This window comes from Vicugna pacos, chromosome 7, assembly GCF_048564905.1.
Source record: "Vicugna pacos chromosome 7, VicPac4, whole genome shotgun sequence".
NCBI lineage: Eukaryota > Metazoa > Chordata > Mammalia > Artiodactyla > Camelidae > Vicugna > Vicugna pacos.
In genome coordinates this window covers 59,924,674-59,949,019 of record NC_132993.1, presented here as the reverse complement: position 1 = coordinate 59,949,019, position 24,346 = coordinate 59,924,674, and the positions used below count along the sequence as shown (strand labels likewise).

The 24,346-nt window shown below is 42.9% G+C and overlaps 1 protein-coding gene across 2 annotated transcripts in view; it reads right to left on the bottom strand.

The window, feature by feature from the left end:
* Nucleotides 1-24,346, bottom strand: part of SLC25A13 (solute carrier family 25 member 13) — a 179,144-nt gene that overhangs the window by 54,123 nt on the left and 100,675 nt on the right. Inside the window, exons 6-12 of one of the 2 annotated variants that reach the window (XM_015242032.3) lie at nucleotides 19,810-19,956; nucleotides 17,840-17,978; nucleotides 16,996-17,089; nucleotides 16,697-16,781; nucleotides 13,313-13,400; nucleotides 12,676-12,834; nucleotides 50-102 (exon numbers count right to left, since the gene is read on the bottom strand). In XM_015242032.3, coding sequence (XP_015097518.2) covers nucleotides 50-102; nucleotides 12,676-12,834; nucleotides 13,313-13,400; nucleotides 16,697-16,781; nucleotides 16,996-17,089; nucleotides 17,840-17,978; nucleotides 19,810-19,956 — 765 coding nt within the window. The remainder of the gene's footprint in view (nucleotides 1-49; nucleotides 103-12,675; nucleotides 12,835-13,312; nucleotides 13,401-16,696; nucleotides 16,782-16,995; nucleotides 17,090-17,839; nucleotides 17,979-19,809; nucleotides 19,957-24,346) is intronic. The other variant, XM_006207611.4, reaches the window with a different exon arrangement.

Below are 24,346 nucleotides of genomic sequence, written 5' to 3'. Positions count from 1 at the left end.
CAAGTATGTGCAAACTCCTTCATCAGAAGCATCAACTCAAAAGACTTACTGTGAGTTTTATGGCCTTCTCTGGGGCGACTCCCAATAACTGCGGCAACAGACCTAAAAAACAACAAAGAGTAGAAGCATATTAAATAAATTAGCATTAACTAAACACACCAACAGCTCCAAAGAGGGGATCACCATATAAAAACTGGGGCAAACTTTGCTGCAATTTTCTGCTCTTACCTTTAATGAGAATACTCGGACTGGAATGCTTAGGTGCTAACGTCTAAGAGCCACATCAGGCCTAAGTAAATCCCCTCTCACATTCTGGATCGTTTGCACGTTGGGTAAATCAACAGTATCAGTGATACAGGAAATCTCATTATTCCACCAATTTGCTCTTTTCCCTCCTGACTCTTAAATAAGTGGATATAGCACATCTATACTTTTTTCCCAGGACGTCTCACATCTCGTCTCTCCCCGCCTCAGCTGCCCACAGTTCAGCCATTCATACACTTAACTGTGACTCGGTGACCAGCACAAGACAAACAAGGTTCTAGCTCTGACGGGTCTCAGACGGAAGGAGGGGAGAGGCTTTCCTGAAAAAGTGACAACTGGGGAAACATGCATTCCGGGAAGGGGATAGACTGGGCAAAGAAAGCTGAGTGGGAACATGCGTGGTGTGCTTGAGGATGAGAGGGACCATCAGGGGGCTACCTTGCATGAATCAGGCACGGGGAGAGGCATGGGGGCGGGGGGTGAGGAGCAGCTGCTATGGCCATGCCCCAGACCTGGAGAAATTCTAAGTCAGGTGAGAAGTAATTAGAGGGTTTCGATCAGGAGGAGACTGATGGGCTAATTCATATTTTCAAAAGACCACTCTGGCTGATGTGTGGTAAAGAAGACATATTGATGGTTGGCCGGGGAGGGTGTGTGGTGTGCCTGTGTGCACGCGTGCAGAGGAGACTGTGAGAGAAAGGAAACTGGGTCTGACTGTTATGGCTCAGTTTTCAGCACAAACTTCTGGGCAGAGATGAAGACGATGACCATGGAGACTACAGGTTGAGGGTGGGGAGGGAAAAACTCTGCTGTGGACGCATTAGGAGTGGTGGGAATGGAGACAGCACAGGGAGGGGGTGTGGCCTCAGACAGGAAAGGGCCACTTCCAGGAAAGGAGGTTACAATAGTGGACCTACATATCGGAACTGGAAAAATGTTTTTTTTTTTTTCACCTGTTATAAGAAAATAAAATCAAAGGCAAATGCCTTCCCTTGGAAACACTCAGCAAGCTAACACCAAGGATCAGAATATATTGTTCCCCTGCCATGCTGCTGTCCTTGGGAAGGGCTCATGGTGTTATCCTTCGTCAGTAAGCACACTTTTCTAATTCGCGATACAGAAAGGTCCACTTGCAGCCTCATCTGAGAGACTGACCCTGCCCACACAGTCTTTCTATAGGAGCAGCCTGTGGCCAAAAGTCACTAGCTCGAGGGCTGTATGCATCCAGCCTGTAGGCGTGTTTTATTGAGTAGCACAAAGTTTCAAACACAAGTTGAGCTTACTATATAAAGACAGATGGATGGACTGATGGGATCAACAGATCAACTGACTGACTGATCCTAGAGCCCAGGCTTCCTTCTGACATCCCAGCAGTCTACCTCCAGTTGGGTGAGGCTCTGCCCTTTAGACAGGACCCAAGCATCAGTTCACCAAGGACCCCACCACACCCTAATGCTCGTGGCAATGAGGACCAGCCAGTTATCATTCGTCATTTTTCTTGCTCTGTTGGTATTCTCAAAACAGTGGCTCTACAAAAGCGGGAAACTAAACAGACCAAGACAGCTTCACATTTCAGGGAAAACCACAAGAAGCTCATTTCTTTATAAAACTAAATGATAAAAATGCTGATGCTAATGAAAATTTTCTAAAAAAAAAAAACAGCTAATATTTTATTACATGTCAAGTATCATTTTAAGCACTTTACTAACTCATTTAATCCTTACAACCACCCTGCAGAGTGGAAACTGAGGCATACAGAGATGAAGTAACTTGTTCTAAATTATCCATTTGATAAGTAGTAAGACTGGGATTCAAACCTCTGCCCTCTTACTTAAGAGTCTATGTTTTTAGATGACATTCAACTTTGTCCCGTGCCTAATATGCACATGTGTATCTGCCTCTCACAACCAGCCTCCTTTGTTCACTTACACAACTTGCCTGGATCCTATAAACCTTTGAGTTTGCAACATCTTCTCTAGGCAGCCGTATTTTGATCCTGCCTTTCCCCAGGGCCACAGGTCAAGGGGAAGACATCTAGAAGATGTTCAGCCAGTGAGTTCAGCAACCTGGGCCCTGTGAGCTGGCACCAAAAGTGGAGCAAGCTAGTCAGGACCCTTTTCCCAGAAGAGCGACACAGTCCTCGGGAGTGAGGAGCCAGTAAGCACAAAGGCACAAACTGAGAAGACGCCGTGTGGGGTGGGCAAATTGGCCGGCTGAAGCCACGTCTATGCTAATGCCACAAGGAAGCAGAAACCGTGAGTAAGCAGACTGGCAGAGAGGAGAGAATGTGTAGTGAACAGAATGGAGACACCAAGGAGAGGGACCACACAGTCCATGAAAGGCATACAGGGGTGCAGCCTTGACCATTGAAGTCCCACTGAGGCCAGATCCCGTGAAAACTCCTGCCCTGGGATCCCTGTGAAGTCTCAGCTTTCCTTCTCTCTCACGGGGACTCCTACCAAAAAGTTGCCGGAAGCTTTCCCTAGCTGGAGTAGGGCTATGCTCTTTTTAATCTAAATGAGCCAAAGCAGCACAGAAAATGTGAATGTGGCACCATCTGGGCAAAGCAAGTGCTCTTATTCAAAGTAAGAATTCCCTCCTCCTAAACTATACTCACTTATTAACCTTTTACTTATACCATATGAGATAATATCTATAACATGAGGAGAAGGGCTCTATTATCACTTACAAAAAGCACAACATTAACTTCTACTAGTAAAACTCAGAGATAAGCTATTTAAACTACATCTTAACATTTATAATTCCCATTCTACTCTCTGCATTCAGGCCGAGAACCAAAATATTTAGTTAAATATTTATTTGCTAGATGTATTTTTCTCATCATTAAATTGTAGGCCAAAAGCATGGATGAGTTGATAGCACTGTGATTTAAATGATGATCTCTTGTCTCTAACTATCCCATGACAGTCTTTTAAATGACTAATAAAAAACAGCCCACAGAGTCAAATGACTATAACGTTAGATACAATCACTTCAGCCAGCCTTTTAAGCTCTCGAGATTTGTCTTTCTCACTATAAATTTAGTAATGCACTGTGAATAGCAAAAACCAAAACAAAACAATAGAGAAAACCCTGTATTTAAGACTAAATAAAGGGCAGCAAATATTTGTTTGTTCAGCAAACATTTACCAAATGCTTTCTGTGCCTGGTATTGGAAGCAACTGGGAATGAACACAGTAAGATCTGTACCGTCCCCTGGAGACACTCTCAGTTTAGAAGAAGGAGGAGCCCTCGGTGTGTCTGTGTGCCAGAAAGGTGACACCCCACCTAAAAACCAAGAGCCCGAGTATCGCAGCCCCGGGCCATCAAAGCACCACGGGAACACAGTGGAGAGAACCAGTTACTCCGCCTGCAGGAGGGAGACAGGCATCAAAGAAGATACTTGACTTGAACCTTTAAGGATAAGCGGAGGTTCACTGGAGAGAGAGAGAGACATGAGTAGAAAAGAGGGCAAGAGTGGCCCAGACAGAAGGAGTAAAATGTGAAAAGGCACCTGAATCTCAAGTTCATGGCACATTCAGGGTTGAGGCGAGATCACCGAAGGCTGCGGTTAGATCACAGACCTCGGTGGTGATAACGACTTGGCAGCCGGTACCTGGGGGCACGCACTGCACGGCAGGCACTGCTCTGTGTGAATGAACACATTTAATCTAGACCAGTCAATAGACTTGGCGCACGTTACTTTACCCCCAACGACAGATGAAGAAACTGAGGCCAACTTCTAGGAGCCTGCGCAAGGTCGCTCTGCTGTTAGGTGGGGCAGTGGGGTTCAACTCGGGCAGTCTGGCTCTGAGGGGCACCCCCACCTGGTGCACTGTGCTGCTTCTTCCCCAGGCCGCGCTGAGGGCTTGGGAAAAATTCTGTAGACACACAGGGTAGCTTTTAGAGAGAAAAGTTCAAGTAAAAAGTTCTGGAGGCAGGTGAAGGACAGATGGTAAGGGCAGAGACCCAGGTCAGGGAGAGTCATTAGGAGGTTAAAGCAATGTAATCTAAGGCCCCGAGTTTTACTACATTAAATGAGTAACTTCAACCCAGCGAGAATAAAACTGAACTACAAATCCATCACTAAGACCTAGGCAAGATGCTGGTGCTCAGGGAGCTGCTGGGTAAGGACCATTCTTGTGGTGACGACGACCCCAGCTAACCAGGCAGCAGAGTGAGATGGCTGCGGAGCACAATAGCAGAGCCCCGACAGGATCAGTCCTGGGTAAATGCCCTTTGGCAGGGGTCCTGATCTGCAGAACAATGACAGTCACAGAGGTAAGAATTTCAGTAAACCTCCTGCTTTCCAGACTGCAGAGGGAGAAGGGGTAACGGGGCTCAGTGATGCCTAAAACAGCCAGTCTGGTTAAGGTACTTCAAGGCGATCACCCTGAAGTTTAAAGCACATCTATGTTTGACATCTGGTTAACTCAGCAGAAAAATTAGGCTTCTAATGTAAGATGTTTCTGTTGGATTCTGGAAATTCATTTAAACCGTTAGAAACAGAATGGATGTGTCTGTTGTTTCTAACTTGTCAAAACAGCAGTCTGTTTTCCAACTGCCTCAAATGAAATTTATTAGTGTGGTTAGTTTTCTAATCTTCTCATTTTAGTTCAGCTCCATCAGCACATATGGCAATGCTTCCTTGGCAAACTTTACCAGAAGGCTGCTAATGCGAGAAAAGATTTACAGAGTACAATATTAATATAGCATTTTGTCTTCAGATTTCATGGAGTTGAGATATAAATCACACCATCCCCTCTGATTCCCGTCCCTTGTGCAACCCAGGGAGAAAGAGCTGGGCTGGAGGTGTGGGAACTGGGCCCGCAACAGGAATCTGCACCCGAGGCCTCACATAGTACCCCAAGAGGTCCTGACAGCAGTGTGCTGATCAGAGGCCTACTAAGCTACTCTTTATTTAAAAACTTCTTAGAAATATGATTCTAGAATCTCTGAGTCAGAAGGGACTATGAAGGAAACTCATTAATAATGCTGGCTTAATTAAAGCTATTTGTTTCCAGTGGCTTGGCAGCAAAATGAATGGCTTGGAGCACGAGCCTGGGAGGTAGACAGAGCTGGGCTGCCATCCCACGTCGGCACCACTTTTGTGCTGACTGATCCTGGGAACGTTACTCTTTGAACTCTAAGTTCCTCATTAGTAAACCAAGGATGCTAATTATGACTCAGTGGTTCACTATGATAATGACATGAGTAAATGTATACAAAGAGCCAGACACCATTCATAACCTATATTATGCATTTCAAAAAATGTTACGTTTCTTCCTATTTGTTCAAGGCATATCGTTGATTCTCCTCTTGCTTACTTACAAGAGGCACCTCAGACAGAATAATGCTCATAGTCCAGAATTAGGTAAATACAGGAATACAGGAATTAGGTTTTAAGTACGTTAGGCTGTTCCCGTGGCATTCTGTCCACCCTTAGAAGAGCTGTCGCCGCACAGCGAGGGCACACTCGCCCAAGCCTGAGAATGCTTAGCGGCCTCACTTACTTTAGGCAAAGATAAAGAAGCAGCACAGACGTAACAACACATCTTCAGCTACGTTTTCAAGCTAAAAAAGAAACGTTTTAGTTACGAACTTAAACAGTTCTCAACCTCTGATAAGCAACTTTATATCATGTCATTTCTACTGAGTGGCGCAAGAGCCAGGCGATTAAGAACATGCAGTCTAGAGCCAGGCTGGGTCTGAATTCTGGCTCTGTTATTCAGTAGCTGTGTGACTGTGGGCAAGTCACCAAACCTCTCTGTACCTTAGTTTCCACATCTGTAAAATATAAACACAGTACCATCTTCATGGGGCGGTTTTTTTTTAAATTGACAGATGGTCAGTTTACAAAGTTGTATCAATTTCTGGTGTATTCACGAGGCAGTTTTGAAGATGAAGTAAGTTACTATACACAAAGCCCTCCAAACAGCACCAAGCATACAGAAGGACTACAGGAGTGGTTCTCGTTTGTTCTTTATCTTCATCATCATCACTCTCCTCCTCCTCTTCCTTTATGGAAACGGCTCCACAGAGGCTAAGCAGCTCTAAGTCCCTCACTACCTCGTGCCTGTGTGGTGGCGCTGAGTTGCATCTGGGTCCACCTCGCCTCCAAAAGCAGGGCTCTTTGCCCCGGAATGCTTAGCTTTTCCCTGTTCACTTTAGTGGATTTATTGCTCCAATTTCCTTCTCTGACCTACAAAAGAATTTTTCCCTTTCTGAAACTTTTCTCTGGCTCCCGGCTCACGCTGGGCTAGCACACTGCCCGGATGGGCCCTTTCACACAGTGAGAGGAGGGTGGCTAGGTGGTGGGCATCCAGGTCTGCCTCCCCTGGTCCTGAACATGAGATTCTCCTGGGAGAAGGCACTCAACGGCAGAGCCAGGCTGCAGGTTATGAACAAGTGGGAGTCAGGAACAAGTGGGGAACAAGGCTCAGAGAAAGTCAAGAGCCAAGCTGATGTCCACAGACAACTATAACCATAATGTGGCAGGTGTTCCAACAGACCACGCTGGACGAGACAAGGGGGAGCACAGAGGATGAGGGACCACAAGGAAGAAACCCCGTAACTAAGGCTCATGCCAGACAGAAACAAGTTCAAGAGTGGCCAGTCCAATCCTGAGAAAGACAGCTGAGCACACAGGATGGGTAGAAGGCATCGGGGCAGAGACAGGCAGTAGAGTTTGGGGATATTAATGCGTAAAACACCCCTACTCCTGCAGCTTAAACCACGTTCTGCACTTTTTTGCGTTATCTAGTTTCAACCCAGAGGCAACTCCTCTGATGTTAAATTCTTAGCCTCCTGACCTCCCCAAGGAGGCCCCTGCACTTGCCCCCATCTTCCCAGAGAGCCCTCCTTGCTTTCAGCATCAGATTAACCTTTATTCTGGAGCTATCAGCACTCCGTGCGCCCTGCCTCACAGCTTTTATTCCTGCTCTGATTTCCATGGCCTTCTCTCTTCACTTCTTCAAGCATTCTTTCTTCCCTGCCACCCCCTCCAACTTGTCTGTCAGCTTTTGACTCCCACTGCCTCCAGGCATGAGGCACCCCCCCGCCCCCGCCAAGTACACTATCCCTTTTCATGGCCCTTCTCACATTCCCTTCTCCACCGGCTCTCAGGGTGCCACCCCAAGGTGAGTGTACAGTATGAACTGGGACATGGGGGATGGGAAGGGAGAGGAGGGGAAGGCTGGCACCAAGATTTAAATGCTTGTTTATCTGGGTTAAATGCTTTTGCTCCAAATGTCAGGAAATGTCTAATCTTAGCTATGGCTCAGATTGCCTTCAGGAGACTGAGCGTTAAAGCATAAAGGAATGATACTGATGATGGTCTAGGAAAAATTCAGTTCTGCTGACTCCTCCTCTATTTGGGAGTTTTCTAGAAACACAGATCTTTGGGACAGAGGATCATGCCCTCTCCTCCTCCACTTTTTCACTCCTGTACACAGCAACTTTCGGGGTCCTGCTTCTCTCTTTCTCTACCTGAATTTCCTTGCTGCTGAGGTTTAAATTAATTTCCCTTGTTTCATTCTCAGCAAGGGTAGTAGCTGGTTATAAATTATCCTTCTTGAGGCCTGGAACTAAATCGTTCATCAATTACTCTTCTCTTCTCCAGGCTATAACTCATTGCCATTTTTCCCAATGTTTGAAACTCATCACTGTTCTCATCTGATCCTTCCAAGCCTCTGACAATACTCCCACCTACCTCAGTTCTGAGTTTTTGTCACCTTAGTCTCCTCTTTTCAATGCTGTGGGTTCACTGTAAATTTCTGGAAATTTGATTACCCAGCTCATGAACTGTCATAGTATTTTGTTCATTTTCGCTTGATTTCCTAGAACTAAATATCTGCGTTTTAATCTAGTCACAACTTAATACCCTGAATGAGAATGTTCAGAATTGGCCAAAAAAGAGACTCAAACCAGTCTATTTTGAACTCATTAGAAGCTTTGGTGGGTATGGATGGACACCCATGACTCAGAGTAGTTCACGGATTCACTGTGGTTTGTTCCAAAATGCATGCCTTCTTCAGTTATGCAAAACAGAGCTGTAGAAACTCCAGTTGTTCTGTTTTGGTGATAAAACATTTACATTTATTTTTATCCACAAGAATTATTCAAGAAGGAATCTCACTGTGGATCCATGTCATGTGGATGCTCCCTTCTATAGAACCATTAACCACACCAAGACACCCAGCTTAAACTGGCCAGCTGACAGAACTTCCTTCTAGAGAGCAAACATATCAATAACTTCCTGAGATATCACCACAATATCCTCTAGATGTCACCTTGAGAACATTCCAGAATGGAAGATGACTGCTTCTGTATCACACAGACAGCTTGAAATAGACACATTTAAAACTTAGAAAGCCTGGGTCAATAGCCTGATTTTTTTAAAGTGGGTTTTTTTGGTTTGTTTTTTTGTTTTTGCCAACTGCCTCAAAGATTAAGTACCACTCCAAACTAAGTTCATAATGACTTAATTTCCCTTTCTGGTAGATTTTCTTTTTTTCCCACCCATAGAAATAAAAACTAAAACCTTCCTTTAAGATGTAGTTCTCAGAAATTTCTCGTGAATCTTTCTCCCCATGTCCTTCTTCCCCCAAAACATTTTCCAATTTCTGAGGGTGCTCACCTCATTACCTGACGCATCTGAGGGAGAAGAGTGTAGCAAAATTTAAAGGCAGAAATTAGTAATACCTGGACCGTTAAGAGCACTTAATTATGGATGATTACCCAATCAATTGTTTCTCTTTAATATGCCAAGTCTACAGCAGGCCAATAACTGACTCATTTGGTCATGTAGTTCATTCAAAGCAAATGAGCTGTCAGGTAATTCCTTAAGGATTTTAACACCTGAGTGCATTAAATCAATCTGGAGACCAGGGAGGAAACAGAGGAAGACTTTTACAAGTGACATCAGGGAAGATCTGGATTATCTCGGGTGTTATTTCCTGTAATACAGACAGACAGCCCAGGGACCTAAATTTTAAAAATCACTAAAAAATTTTCTTGTAAGGAAAGTAGTTTATATTATAGAGAAGGGCTGCAGAGTCAGTCTCAGAGAATTTCTATGGGACTCTTTTTTTTTTTAATACTTTTTTGCCTTTTAACACTTTATTTATTTATTTGGGGGATAATTAGGTTTATTTATTTATTTTTAATGGAGGTACTGGATGGAACCCAGGACCCTGTGCGTGCTAAGCACTCACTCTTACCACTGAGCTATACCGTCCTGCCTAAGGGGATCTTTTCGAACAACCAAACTTACCCCCACAGATAAGAGGGTCTGAGAGACAAAGAAGCAGAGAGCTTAAGCACAGACCTGGGGAGTAAGACCTCACCAACTCACAGTACTGAAATTGCCAGGACTCGACACCAACTGAAGACAGTCACTAACAATCCCCACGGCTGTCCCATCAGTCTCCCCTGGACTACGTGGCAGTGATTCACAAGTGCTCCTTGACTATGACAGGGTAACCTCCAGGGCTGTGTGTGCATGCTGACAACTGCCAGAGGCAGGGCAGAGGAAGACAACGTGTGCTCGAGTTCTTTAAAAATATCCTTCGTTCTGGGCATTCCACCGGAATGAGAAATTATTCCCAAATAAAAACACAGCTTTCTTTGGAGTTCTCTACTCTTGTTCTAAGAAAAAAGAAAGCGGGAAGAGATACTCTATTAACCTTAAAATAAGGATACAAGCTGCGAGCACCTTCTTTCAGGGCCAATTGTCAGCTTCCTTTCCAAAATATACATAAAGATAATTTTAAAATAGGGGAGAGACCTTAGTTACGCAATCCCCCAAATTATACTTTTCAGGAAATATTAGCAATTACATATGTGTTGATATGGAAAAATGACATGTTAAGCAAAATTCCATAAAAGGAACAAATAAGCTCAATACTTCGAAACATGTTTACAAATGAGAGAGATACTGTCACCTTTTCAAATGTTGCCAGGTGAAGTGTGAAGAGCAGCAATTCTAAAGTCTCAAAATTGAAATTTAACTGTTTCCCCCTGGAATATTTAGATTTTAAATAATAAAATTACATTTAATAAGAAATTTACAAAGAATCACATACAGGGTGTTCTAGATCTTGACTTTGTACACAAAGGTTAGAATACTGATTCTCAGAAATACTTCAGGTCTTTTTTTTTCTATCATAATTTTTTACTGGTAATGATGGTTTCTCACTTTTATCTGACCCCTCTCTTGCCCAATGATAAGATTACAAATATGCAGTTACATACAATTATTAATTAATAATTATGTACAAGGCACTAAAGAGAATTGGTCCCCAACCAAGAAGAGGAATAAGTCATTTATAAAGCGATTATCCATCATTTTTTAAAAAACTTAAACCAACAACCATCTCTTTGCTCTCAAGATCCAAATACAAAACAGAAACTAAACAAAGTTTTTCAGTACATGTTTTGTTCTAAAACTGTCTACTAGAAAAGATAAGAAATAAGGGAGAAATGAACACAGGTGACTCCCAGGACTAATCTTATATTCACACTCTACTTATCATCCTCTGACAGAGAATCCCTTAGGGTTCAGGCACCCAAAGCAGGTTAGATAAATGGCTCTTTCTAAACCAGGACGAGGGTGAGGAGCTGCCTCTTTGGTGTTCAAAGTGAGCCTCCACATCTGTCTAACAGGCCAGCTCACTCCCCTTCCCCGAGGAGCTAAAACCAGTCCTGCCAGTCTCACCGATGTAACTGAAACAGCAGGAGGTTTATGGGATGGCCCACATTAGCTCAGAGCTCACGTACGCTTTACACTTTTTTGTCTACGGAGTCAAAAGGACAGGTCAAGGAAGAAAATCCAGATGCGACCAAGAATCAAGACCAGGTATGGTTAACCATGCCATACCGCCAGGTATGGTCAAAGAGCAGAGAAGGGACTCAAAATTAAAACAGGTCAACACAAGCACATTAAAGACATTCAGCAGGACAAAAATCATCTCACAATTCTAAAGGCACCCTTGACGTTTAATCCAATACCAAGGAAGCCCATAGAAGCAGTTTGTGAAGCAACGCTGAGACTCACGTCTGTTGGGCTCGAGGCTCAAAGCTCTCCCTGCAGAAAACCACCTGCATGAACAGGTAAGGCCTTTGCCTGAATCACAGCAAAGCAGGGACTGTGACATTAACCTTGTACTACTTGGGAAACATTTCATTCACAAGGTTTGTTGTCACCAGGAGGGAAAAGTATTTCAAATGGAAGGCAGTGACCCTGTAAGGGTCATCATCAATCACCTGGGGTCAAAGACCTTCTCAATTATAAGAAGAGGCAGGGGGTGAGGGAAAGAGGACAGAGCGAAGATCAAAAGGCCTTTGATGAAGGTTATCTACCTGCACAAAAGACCCTGCAAAACGGAGCTTCTCTGGTGTTTGAAACCTTCTAGTTTTTAAGGTGAGAGATTTCAAGAGGGGTCTGTTTTTTTGTTTTGTTTTTTAACTTGGGTGCTTAACATGAGGATTGGAGTCAGCAGATGGCAGAAGAGGCCTACATGGCTGCCAGTTTCAAGGTCTGTCTCTGCAGAGTCCTAAATAGTCTTTTCTTCTAGAGCAAGGACTGGTGGGGGAAGGAGGGAAGACCCCGCCAGCTTTGCAGCTGCCAAATGGCAAAGTGGCTCAGCTTGAACTGCCTTGCAATACTGGATTTTAGCTGCTGCCAGTACACTTAACTTCCTTCCTCTTTGTAGGAGGCAATCACAGAGGAGGCTGGGAAGTTAAGCCACATCTCTGTAGGCCAGTGCCAGTGGTCAAGCAGTCAGGGTCTGTGGGATCCTTTCTATTTGTGATGACACACTTTCGGCCACTGTTCTTTTTGTTTAATACGCTGTAGATGATTAAAGGAGCAGCTGGATGGAGAAGGACTACCTGGCTAGAGTGGTATGGGAATCAGCTCCATCGGGTACAGAGGCAGAGGGAGCGATGGGGCAACTTTAACTCAGAAAGAGGCAGCGAAGTAGGGCTCCACTGGACTCTTGGCTACCCACTTGGTAGACGTTTCTGTGATATATTCAAGGAGAATCATTGGTCCCAAGTAGGCTTTCTCCTGACCCCTCAGACGCCTTTCCCTGTTAGCTGGTGAGTGGAGTTAATCCACGAACACAAACAATGTGAGCCTTTTGAAAATGCACTGAAGGTGTTTATAAAAATAATTATTTTAAGAAATAAAACATACTGCAGAGCAATATAAATGGCTTTTAGGTGATGGGCTGTTTTGATTAGCCATGCCCCAGGTGCCTCCAGCCTACGCCCATTAGCATGGATAATCAAGAATCTGCTATATTTCCATTTTAACGCAATCTCTCTAATACATTTCAGGCATTCACATGGAAAATCAAACCTCTGACTACCATTTCACCTTATGTGAATTTAGCACACGGCACGAACCTCTGTACAGTCCAAAGAAGCCTTCATAGCGTAGTACTTTCTTGAAACAGTCAAAGCTGTTCTTATACATGAGTTCTCCCACGAAGGAGCCAGTTGATCGTTGGTTCTGCATTCGAGTTTTCACCAGATCGATAGGATATACAGCAGTGGCTCCCACAGCTGAAATCAAATAATACCAGTATTCCAGAATGAATTAAGATCAGAGGAAAGGGGAAGGTGGTTAAAGTCAGAGACCAATAAAAGGAGGAAACAAACTTTGTATATATTGATTTTAAAACTGTACTAAATAAATAAATAATTGTATATTTTCATTCAAGTGTCTCCTGATAAAAGGATATCATAGACAGTTTCAGTTTAAAAAAAGCACATCGCTACAGTCTAACCTTATTAGTCATCTGTCTACAGAAAGCCTATCTGCAGATAAAGAAGAGAAGAAGCCACTTCTGAGTCCCTGATCCCATGCAGGTATGAGGAAAAAGTTCCCTTTGCTCTTATCCCATCACGTGGATACAGACTGGCGACTGGCTTGGGGAAAAGTCAGAGGAGGTTTTGTCCTTCAGTACTTCAAGGTGGAAAATCAGAGGAAGAAGGAAGAAGAATAATAACAATGAAAAATTTGCACTCAGCCATGACTAACCTCCAGCAACAGAACCCAGACCAAACCTGTAGGCCGACTCTGCGATCTGCAGGAGAATCGGTCGAGATGAATCGGCTGAGGCCTTCTTCTTTGCAGGCACAGGAATTAGAGAGTGACGAGACAGAAAGGAAGATAGAATAAAATGAGCACACAGCATTCAAAACGAAAAAAAATTACATCTGGGTTCTGAACCCATGATACAACTAAAATGCCAAAGAAGAATGTATGGTTAGATTTTGTAAGTTCTTATTAATGAAAAGTTACTACTGCTGCTAATTTTTAAAAAATCAAATTTGAACATAATGAAAGTCATTATGTGCCCCCCCCCAATGCTATGAACCCATTTTCAAATGTTTGATTCTCATTAGCAATCAAAGAGACACAAATTTAAAAACTCTGAGATACCATTCTTCATCAAATTCTCACATTGGTAGGTTTTGGGGTTTTTCTTTGTTTTTTACTGGCAATACCCTGCCTGGCAAAAGATGATAAAAACAGAACTTCTCAAACCTGCCATTTAATCAAGGGCACACTGAAGGGAAACTTGGTAATAGACACCCAAACCCTTAAAATGTACATGAACTTTGACCCTGCAATTCTATATGTAAAGAGTTAGGCTAGAAAAGGGTCCTGTAATGTAAACAAGGATCAAGCTTACAAGAATGTTAAAAAGCAGTGCTGTTTTAAGGGCAAAATCTCTGAGAACAACTATGTCCAGCAATGGGGGACTGGTTATAAATAATGCTACAGCCTGAAAACAAAATTGATAAAATAATTTTGTAAAAGATTATTTGCTGTTGAGAAAAAGTGTTCACAAGGTATCATAAAAGTGAGAACAAGCTAAGAAAGAACATGGTGAGTAGGTAAGTATTCATTGTATGATTCTCTTTACCTTCACAAATGTCTGAAATATTTCATAATAATCCTTCAAAAACAGTGTTAAAGACTGTGTGTGAATATGCTATTTTTATTAAAATTACCTTTGAGTATGTATATGCATATAAAAATAACACTAACATTTTGGCTATTCCATCACCCAGAGGTATTCCAAATGTTTACAGCGGCTGCAACTAAGCGGCTGTATTACAGGTGAGTGATACTTTTTTCTCGTTTTTGTCCATTTTTTTTTATAAATTCACACTTCAGGCAAGTCAGTTGTTGTCATTTTACTGTTCTTTTGACCTATTATTCTTACAGTGTTTTTGATGCCAGAACATTTCAGAGTATTTCATTTCTCTGTCTACATAAATAAAACAGTAAGCTTGTGTTACATAGAATTGTCAAATGAGGGTGGCATGTAGTTAGTGCTTAATAAATACTCTTCGAATAAGTAAATACAGTCAATGAAATGTTTTTTCAAAAGCCACAATAATTAAGATCGATGAACAATGAAAATAATTACCAACCCTAGCTATCAACCCACTGAATTTTAGTTGTTGTCAATGAAACACAATTCTAATACAATGAGAATTTGGTATCTCCTTCAAAGTCATTCAACTGAAAATAGCTTTACATAGAAATACGCATCTCTAAGGAAGTAAAACCTTTCTTCTGAAGATTCCACTGGGTGCTTCCAACTCTATCCTTGTACAGATGGAAATTAATAGTAACTTCATTCTGACAGCTGCATCCATAAAAAAAGGCACTGTTTTGTTTATGTAAATATAAACATGCAGTACTTACAAAGGTTCTGGCATCACAATAATGAGTGAAAATATTTTGAAAATAATGAGTTGGGGTGTGGTGAGGAACCTACCACTAACACTAATCCATCTAAAACAAAGTAAATGAAATCCCAGACTTTAACTTTTCTGAAGCTAGAAATGTAGCATGCTCACGAAATGAGACAAGAAAGATTCCTCCTTCTGCACTCCTCTGGTGAGGATAAATGTTAGCACTGAGCCGACCAGGTAGATGACCTCCATTGCTTGAGTCTGTTGATGTTGCCAGGCCCACTGGGGTTCACACAGTAAAGAATATTCCAGGCAAGGCCACTGTGAATTGCTCTAAACCTTTAAGCAGCAGCCAATCATTTCCTGCTGTAAATTTCATCAATCTCGCCTAACCCTTTCGTGGCCAAGACCAACAAGCACCCACCATCATAAATTCTCAATAGCTGCAGAGCGCATGAAGGAAAGTTTGTGGGATACCACTGCCAGCTGGAGAACAGGAGGAATCTAAAAATAAATGAAAACAAAAAAAAACTTCTCTGCTTTTTCCTAGTCCCTAAATTTCTCCAAAAGCTAACAGCACGGAGACCAAGAGATAACCATCTGGTAAGCAGGGTTTCAGAAGCAAAGGGCGTTGCAGAGCGGAGTTGCTGCCCGCTCTGCACGTGATTACACAGTCCTCCCTTCTGCACTCGGGGAATCGGCTTCTTCTTTTAACGGCGGCCAGCTGGTTTTCCAGAGGTGCCTGGTTTAGGATTTACTGAGCACACACCCACCACTCTGAGTTACACGCTGCACACAAAACTCGCCACTGCGATCGGGTGGGAAAGAGCTGAAAGGAGGGTGTCCTGGCTCGAGGCCTGCCAGTCCTAAAAATGTAGCCTGCACCGACCCATTGTGGTCAAACTGGCGTCTCTGTACAGACCCAGAGCTCCGAGCCAAAAACTGTTAAGTCTCACAGGATTCAGGGATGGCTTTGCCTTAAAGGAGGTATTTTTCTAAAGTGACGCTTGTCTGTGAGTGGATTTATTTTACAAACACCACGTAAGCACAACGCATGCTCTGAAGGCTTTTATTCCCTAATCCTGATCTACAGAAAGTAGAGCAAGAGTTAAATGTAAGGAGGCCCCACATCGTAGGTTTCTGACTCCCACAACTTCAAGAGATCGGTTTCTGTTAACCATAAAATAAAATCTAGCATTCCTCAAATTGTTTCCACATAACTTATGAATCCTTGCACAAAGAAAATAGGTCTAAAAGCCTGCAAACTATGACTCCAGACTAAACAAAATTATCTCATTTTGATATTCAGAAAACGGAAGGCATGGAAGTTAGGCGACGCTCTGGTGAGCGCCTCTCTGAGGGGCAGGGCCAGCTAGGGACCCAGACACCCAGAGGAACTCCAGCCCTGACTCTCCCAGCAGGAGACTCAGGGAAGAAGGAAAGATCTTCCACCTCCACTGGGGGGACCAGGCTTCGAATGCCCTTAAGAAATCACCCCCTCTTCCAAAGAAAAATCCCAGTGCCAATTATCAGTTCATCAGATCATCTCTAAGTAATGTCTCTTCACAGCCTTTTGAAATGGTCTGGATTTTTCAGTGCAAAACAGAGAAATGGAAAGTCAGAGACCAGGGCTGTAAAGGCAACTACAAGTAAAGAGGGGTCGGGGACCCTATGAAAAGAATGGGGCAGCGAGCGTGCTCCTGGTGCCCACCTGCCTCTGGGCCTCAGCCAAGTTGAAGGGCAGAGTTCCCTCTTCTAGAGGAGCAATTCGTTCAATGTCAGCTAAGGTCATCCGCCTAGAAGGAAAAGCAAACACAAACAACAACAAAATTCAAATTCATTAAAATTTATATTACGGAATTTTAAAATCTTCCGTTTCTTGTTTCCCATATTTCAGAGTTACCTTTAATTTGGCTTCTTTTTCTCCAGGTTTGCTGCCCTCCTCCTACCCCAGTCCCCTAACTTTCTTTATTAAGCTAATTTAAAAAAAAAAAAAAAAGGCCAACTTACCCCCGTGGCTCATATAAATCTGCTAACTGAAACAAGATGTCAACTTCCATGGGTGTAACCTGACCAAATTTCTGAGCTGCCAGAACAAACTCCTCTGTATGGAAAAAGAGTTAAAAGGGAAATATTCAAGAAGGAATATCCACTAAATGCAGCATTAACTCAAGGCACTGGAATGAGCAAACATCACCAAACTTTATTATCATCAGTCGTAGAATTCAGGTCAATCCAAATAGGGTAAGAATTTTTGCAGTTTTTTTACTCATCTGGAAAAAGTATGCAGAATAGTTTCTCTGATACTGACTTTAAAAGCTTGGTGTCATCTGAAGGCTATGAATAAATGACACAGGATGTTATTCAAACTGCGGGTCAGGGAAAACGAGGAGGAGATAACGAAACTTCATGGGCACAGGTCCCAGGACGTGATATGAATGAAGCTGTGGAATCCCTAAGGGAATTCTCTTTTAAAAAAACTCACTAAAACGCTGTTACCTTGTTCAGAGACTGTAAATTAACAGACACTGTCCCCAGTATAAGTTTATGGAATTCCTTGTGTACTTTTGAAGGCCGCTTTAGAAGCTGCCGATTTAGCTCAGGCTCTAGCAAGATTTGAAAACATTTAAGAAAGTTACATGGTTCCCTCATTCAAAGACTGTCTTGGGTTTATTTAAAATGTGCTAAAGACTGTTTTGTTTGTCTAATCAAAGGATGGAGAACACACATGTACCGTAAGGTTAAGATGCATCAGTGGGATAGAAAAATCTGTAACAAACTCCTGGTTGCCTTCTTCACCCCAATAATATACCAAGGTACCTGCAGGCAAGGATTCAGATGTATTCTCACTCACCCTTAGTCACCTCTACATCTTTCCTGTTGCCAGCCAGAGTGCTGTAGATCTTTCTAATGAGTTCCATGTTGTTAAGGAGCGAGTTAAATCCATTAAAGTAGGAGAAACTAACTTGATGGGACGTGGTACCTCCAGCAGCCTCAAATAAATTGAAAATAAGAGGGGAGAGAAGAAAAATAAACAAAGGGTTTATAGAATGAAGACGATTCAGAAGTACACATATCAAGTGCCAGTTTTGGAAGTAATCAAGAAAACATGTATGGGAAGAAACGGCCATAAGTATTTTTCTTTCACATTAAAATAAAAATCTATAAATGATTTTTAAAAGTAACTGCAACTAATCATGACCAGAACTTGTACTCACCACACACAAGTCCTGGAAAACTAAATAAATACATGTGTAGGATTATAACAACAGGACCAGTAGTAATTTACAGAGTTCAAATTTCAATTGGAAATGTTTTATAAGTTTGTTTATTTCACCTAATGAGCAACTCTTAAAGGCTTAGACACCCGAAACTGTATTATACACATGCACACATGTGTATGCTTATACGTGCAAAACTATTATACCAACACAAGCATACTGTGGCAAGTGGTCAATCTAACATTATTATCATGATTTGTCATGTTCCTTTTAAGTACTAATAAATAATCATTTAAATACAGACTTTACATTGGTAGGATTTCTAACAAACAAGCATATTATGGTAAAATTATGAGATGTCATATGCTTTGATGGGGGTTAAGACTGGTCAGAATTCTGATAATCAGAATTTGTAAGAAACCATATTTCTTCACGGGGACACGGGGGCAACAGACAGCATGTCCATTATGAATGGAAATTCAGTTTGGGGTTTCAAATTCTATCCTTCCCTAACAAGGCAAAATATTTTTATTAGGAAAGCACTTCTTTATAAGGTAACAACCACATAAATCTTCACTTGGTAATCATTTGAAATAGCTGACATGAGCGTTTAGAGTGGCGTAGGGAAGGGAGGCCGAGAAAAGGAGCTAAATGAACACAGTGCCCAAGAGGAAGAGGACTTGTTAGAATGCCACGTCCCCCAAAAGAGGGACTTTGGGGGAGAAAAATGAAAAGTTACCCTGAGTTCTTGCCTACAGTAAGCACTGTGGGGAAGTAGATGACGTGAAAACACTCAAAACATCCTCCCCCTGGGATGAACAAAAGGAGAGTTCCACTGCGTAGGGTCCCAAACTGAGGGACCATCCTGACGATCTCCTAGCAGTTAGGTTCTAGGACCTCACCGCCTGCGGATGGTGACTCAGTGGGCCTGGAAGAGACCTCAGAACCTGTGTTTTCAACAATATCCCTGACGGTGTTTAAGCTCTACGATCAAGGCGTGGGAACCACCACTGCGGCATGTTCCAGGGCACCTCGGGGTCCAGGAGGGAGGACAGTGGCTGGACACCCACTAAGAGGGAAGCTCCACGACACAGGACAGCGGGCTCTGCTCATCACACATGCCACTGTCTCCTCAACACACACATGCTGACTGACTGAGGCAATCTAGGGTTAGCTTCTATTCTGCTGACTACTGGAATTATCTATGTGCACTATTTGAAACATTTTTTTTTTGCCTTGGAGAACGGGTAAAAGCAAAGATCAGCATTTGACTTACTTCAAAATATAAAGCAAAAAAAACAAATAAAAATAAAGCAAATTAATATGAGATAATATCTTTGTTCTTTCTTTTTCAAAAAAATCAGTGAACACATTTCTTTAAGATATGCCGTATTATCCAGATAAATTAACTACTAACTAAAACTGGCAAAGCACACTCTCTAAGCTGGGTAATGTATGCCATCTCATTAAGAAAATAAGAAAATGTTAGTGTTTAAACAGAAAAAGCTCTACAGAATGTGTAAGACTCGTCCTTACAATCCCTTAGTTACTGAGCTTACGCCGGGTAGAATAAACTACTTCATTGGGGCAAGTAACAACTTACAGCTACTAGACATTCTTCTACAAAAGGTGTCAAGACATGAGGGCGGATGGTGACCATGATGTCTCGGAAGTCAATGGCTGTGACTTTTCCTGTCCTGGCATTGTCCCTTTGAACAAAGGCTTGTTTTGCATGCTCCAACTGTATTTCCTACAAATAAAGAAGGTGAAATTATTTATGTTTCTCAATTACTACACATGACAGGTCAGTTTCAAATCAGGGTAAGGAAATACACGTTTATCTTGATTCACTAAGCCCCACACTTGTTCAGCAGCACTCCCAAGCTATTGTCCCCTTCCAAAGAGAGAACTTTGCTCAGATCGGGGAACATGTCTTGAGAAAGTACATTCCACCTTAAATTTCCTACCCAGAGAAACCAAATCACGTCCTGCTCAGCTGGAGTCCAAAGACACAAGGAAAATAAAAACTGGAATGATGTTTGGTAGGCTCAAAGATCTGGCCACACCCTGCCTGGGCGGTGTGATGATCAAAGGAGAAACACCTACAGGGATGTTAACCTCTCTCCAGAGAAGAGAGAGAAAGGCTGAACGGTAACTTGGTTCACAAACACGTGATGTAGCAACAGCTTGAAAAGGGTGGCTCTGCTCTGGAATATGCTGTTCCTCTGCACCACTGGTGTTTTGGGCAGGGTAAGCCTTTGCTATGGGGAGCTGTCCAGTGCATCCCTATCCTCTCTCTTTCCACCAGATGCTGAAGCCACTTTCCTCTGAGGCCACAGCAATCAAGAATGTCTCCAGAGAGGGCTGTGTGTCCTAGTTGAGGACCAATGCTCTAGAACTAGGAATTGGATAGTACCTGGGTCAGAAGTAGCGAAAGTGTGGCATATGTTTTAATTCATACAATCTAAAGACAGGGAGCTCAATCTTAGATGTCTGTTGCTATTCCCAAGGGATAAGTGCATACACAAAATAAAACGTAGCCTCCCATCAAAACCCATCATGTGCCGTGTAGGAGAAACATCCCTTCTGTAGAGTATGTTTTATTATCTTCCCCAAGCCACTCTGCTCATTTCCCAAATGGGCCCCTAGAGTGAGATCTAATCTCTACGAAATTAAAAAGCATCACTGATATGGCTCTCAAGGATTTTTAAATTTAAACAAAAAAATTTTATTAGCTGATACTGAGGAATTAACTATTTTTTAACTTTGGTGATTAAGATAATGACATAGTTTTATCAGAACTAATTGTCCTTATGAAGTAATGCAAACTGAAGTATGGGAGAAATGACATGAGTCTGATATGGCTTTATAGTATGGAAGTCTGATAAAATATTGCTAACAACTGAAACTGGATGACAGGGACATGGTGGTCATGACATTTTTCTATTTTTGTGCAACTTGAAAATGTCTACAATAAAAAATTTTAAAAAGACCAAAAAAAAAAAAGAAGAATCAGAGTTCTTATCCTATTGAAGAGCTTCTTCTCAGTTACAGCATCCGCCAGTTGCGATCCAGCCTACCCCATGGGACTCTCCTCGGGGACTCTAATCTTTCTAGTGCCTCTTCCGCTCACTCCTTAAATGGGAGGCATCTGTCAACCCTCTGTCCTCAGGTCTTCTCACTAGACTCTCCGAGGCAAAGGCCTCCCTCCCCAGGACTTATGATAAGATTTCTTATTAGGCTTTTGACTCTCAGATCCAAGTCTCACACTTCTATCTGCCAGGCCAGAATTTCTAACTGCTTAGAGAATACATCCATGTGGGTATCTGGTAAAGGCCATGAAATTATGCCTCATTAAACCCACCGTCATATGTCCCCTACCCAGTCCTTAAATCTGGTCCCTCTCTTAAGTTCAAAGCTTACTTATTAGCATGTTGTTTTCCTGGTCACCTACCCTGGCAATGTCATTTTCAATTCTTCAAACTTCCTTTCCCCCAGAGTAAACGTTACTAAATTAAGTCACTTGGACCTTTGAAAGTTCACTCAAATGCAGTTTTTCACTCTTGATACTACTGGTCCAGGCCCTGCTCAGCCCATGTCTGAATGACCACCATGGGCCCAACTGTCCTCTCTGACCTCTGCAGTCCACCTTGCACACAGCAACAGCTGCCTTTCAGAATCTCTCGTCTGAACTCAATCTCCCTCTTCAGGAAGCTTTCATCACAAAGACCTGTCTCTGAAGCAGCACACTTAAGCCCCTAATAAGGAGCAGCTCTCACCCTTGGCTCCAGAACCCCATGTCCAGCCGGGCCAGACCTTCCCCACATCTGGGCCTTGGTCCACGCTCTTCCCACCACCATTTCAGGAGCATAGATGGGTAGCCTCCTTCTCTAGTTCCTGAAACCCTACCACTTCCTCCAGCCTTAACCCAAATGCCACCACTTAGGTAAATATGACCAGGCCTCCAAACTGAAAACAACTGACCTGATCATGTGGCCTCCTGCTTGAACCTCAATGGTAAGACACGTCTTATTCCATCCTACATAGTAATCACTTGTTTACATTCCTGTCTTTCCCCAGCTTGGCCAGGGGAAAGAGACTGTGTCTGCTCACCCTGCTTATGGTGTGGGCGGGATGCTTCAGATATACTAGGCGTGCAATAAACCATGGACCTGCGCATCAGTGACAGGTATTGTATAAAACCACTGAGTGAACAAATCACAATGCAGTCAACAGAAAGGGGTCCCCAGCACAAGTGTCTCCAACTTAAGAGGAAGGAAGGAACCAACTGTTAAACACCCCATAGTGAAAAATGACCACAGCATGCATTCAATTGGAAGTAAATGAACACAGTCTGTTTTGAATTGCCAGACCCACTGCTAGAGCTACCTATCGGAAGCCAAGATTACTCTCAACAACACCAGAGGGTGTGTTCAGTTATTTACCATTTCCCCTAGTTCATAACTAAAATTGTCTTAGGGAGCCTCAGGTCATTATACCGAAAGCAGTTATCACCTTCCCTGGCCACTCCATCCCCTCGGAGAGCAGGGAGCCAGAACACAGAGAGCAACCTGTCCGAAACGTCAAACTGGGAAACGGACACGCACGTGGGGCTGAAGCTCACACCGCAGGGCCAGGACCGAGGGCGCATCCGTCCTGAGGACCGACGACATCACTGGGCACTTCCGTGTGCAATGAAACACTTACGATCAGGGCTCCCGCAATCATGGAACAAGAAAGCACCTTTAAGCCTAATGAAGAACTACTTGAGAACACATTTCCAACAGTTCTTAAAGACTGGGGATATTATAAATTCCCAGAAAAACAGGAAGCTGAAGCCAGACAGTTCTCTAAATAGTAAGATACAGGGAAAACATCTAGTTATGTGTTTCCCTAAACTTACAAGTAGCTTACTGAAGACGGAGGCTCTGAAGAACATCTGTTGACGTCCTGTTTCTTCTTCTGGGTGAAAAAATGAAAACTATTACCGCAACCGATAGAACGACCAGGATAACAGCATTGAGTGAGCATGCATTACATGCCAGACACTGCTCTAAAGTACTTCACAGTAAAAACTCATTTAATGCTCACAGCAACGCTAGAAGGCAGGCGCCACTATTGCCCTCACTGCACCAATTGAGGAAACCAAGGTCTCACTGACCAGCAGCAGCAAAGCTGGAACACAAACGCAGGCGGGCCCGCCCCGCTCCTAACACCTCACGAGCCTGTATGGATAATGGCACTGCCAGCAATTTGATTACAAAACATATCTGACACAGGCATCTTCAGAGCTATGAAAAGATAAACACCCAATCTGTTTTTAAATTATTCCAATGCCTGAAATTTTTATGGTGCCTATTTTCATGAGAAAACAATAAAATTCCTGAAGCTTTTTCATTAAGGCAAAGGTCTCTGATGTGCTCTCCAGCACCAGGAGTGTTCCCCCAACAACAGCAGACACCATGGAGGAGAGAAACCAAATCAGAAAGGCTTTCTCCTCGCCTTATTCACAACCCCAAGAGACCAAGGAGGGAGCAAGACCCGTAAGGAGGTCTGGGGAGCTAACACACAGGCATTCTGAAAATACTTAATTTGAGAATGAATGATCTTTGAAATAAATATCCAGGCTCACTACTTACAGCAGAGCGACTTAAAATCAAAGCTTCACATGGGCACCCCTAAAGCTGTCTAAGGAAGACCTAACCCATACTTAGGGCTACAAAGACCCTGAAGGTTCCTAGATCTGAACCCAGAGGGATTAACTGAGACAGAGAGCTCCTGGGATGCGTGGTGTAGAGCAAACGTAAGTTAATGTTCATTTGCAAAGTGCAAGGGACCAAAATGGATAAATCTGTCCTATGTGTCGGGGCAGGGAGGAACGATGGGAGACAACAGCTACATTCAAATATCTGAAGGTTTAAAGGACTATCAGGTAAAAAAGAAGTCAGACCAGCTCTCTGTACTTCTTAAAAAAGAAAAAACAGAACAAAACAAAACAATGGAGAGAAAATAGAGGGACTGTGCTTTAGCACAAAACACGTACATATTTAGCCTGCACAGCTATTCAGCAATGAGATGGGCGGCTCCCTTGCAAAGGAGCAGGTTCCCAGTCACTGGAGATATCTATTCAACTGCAAGCT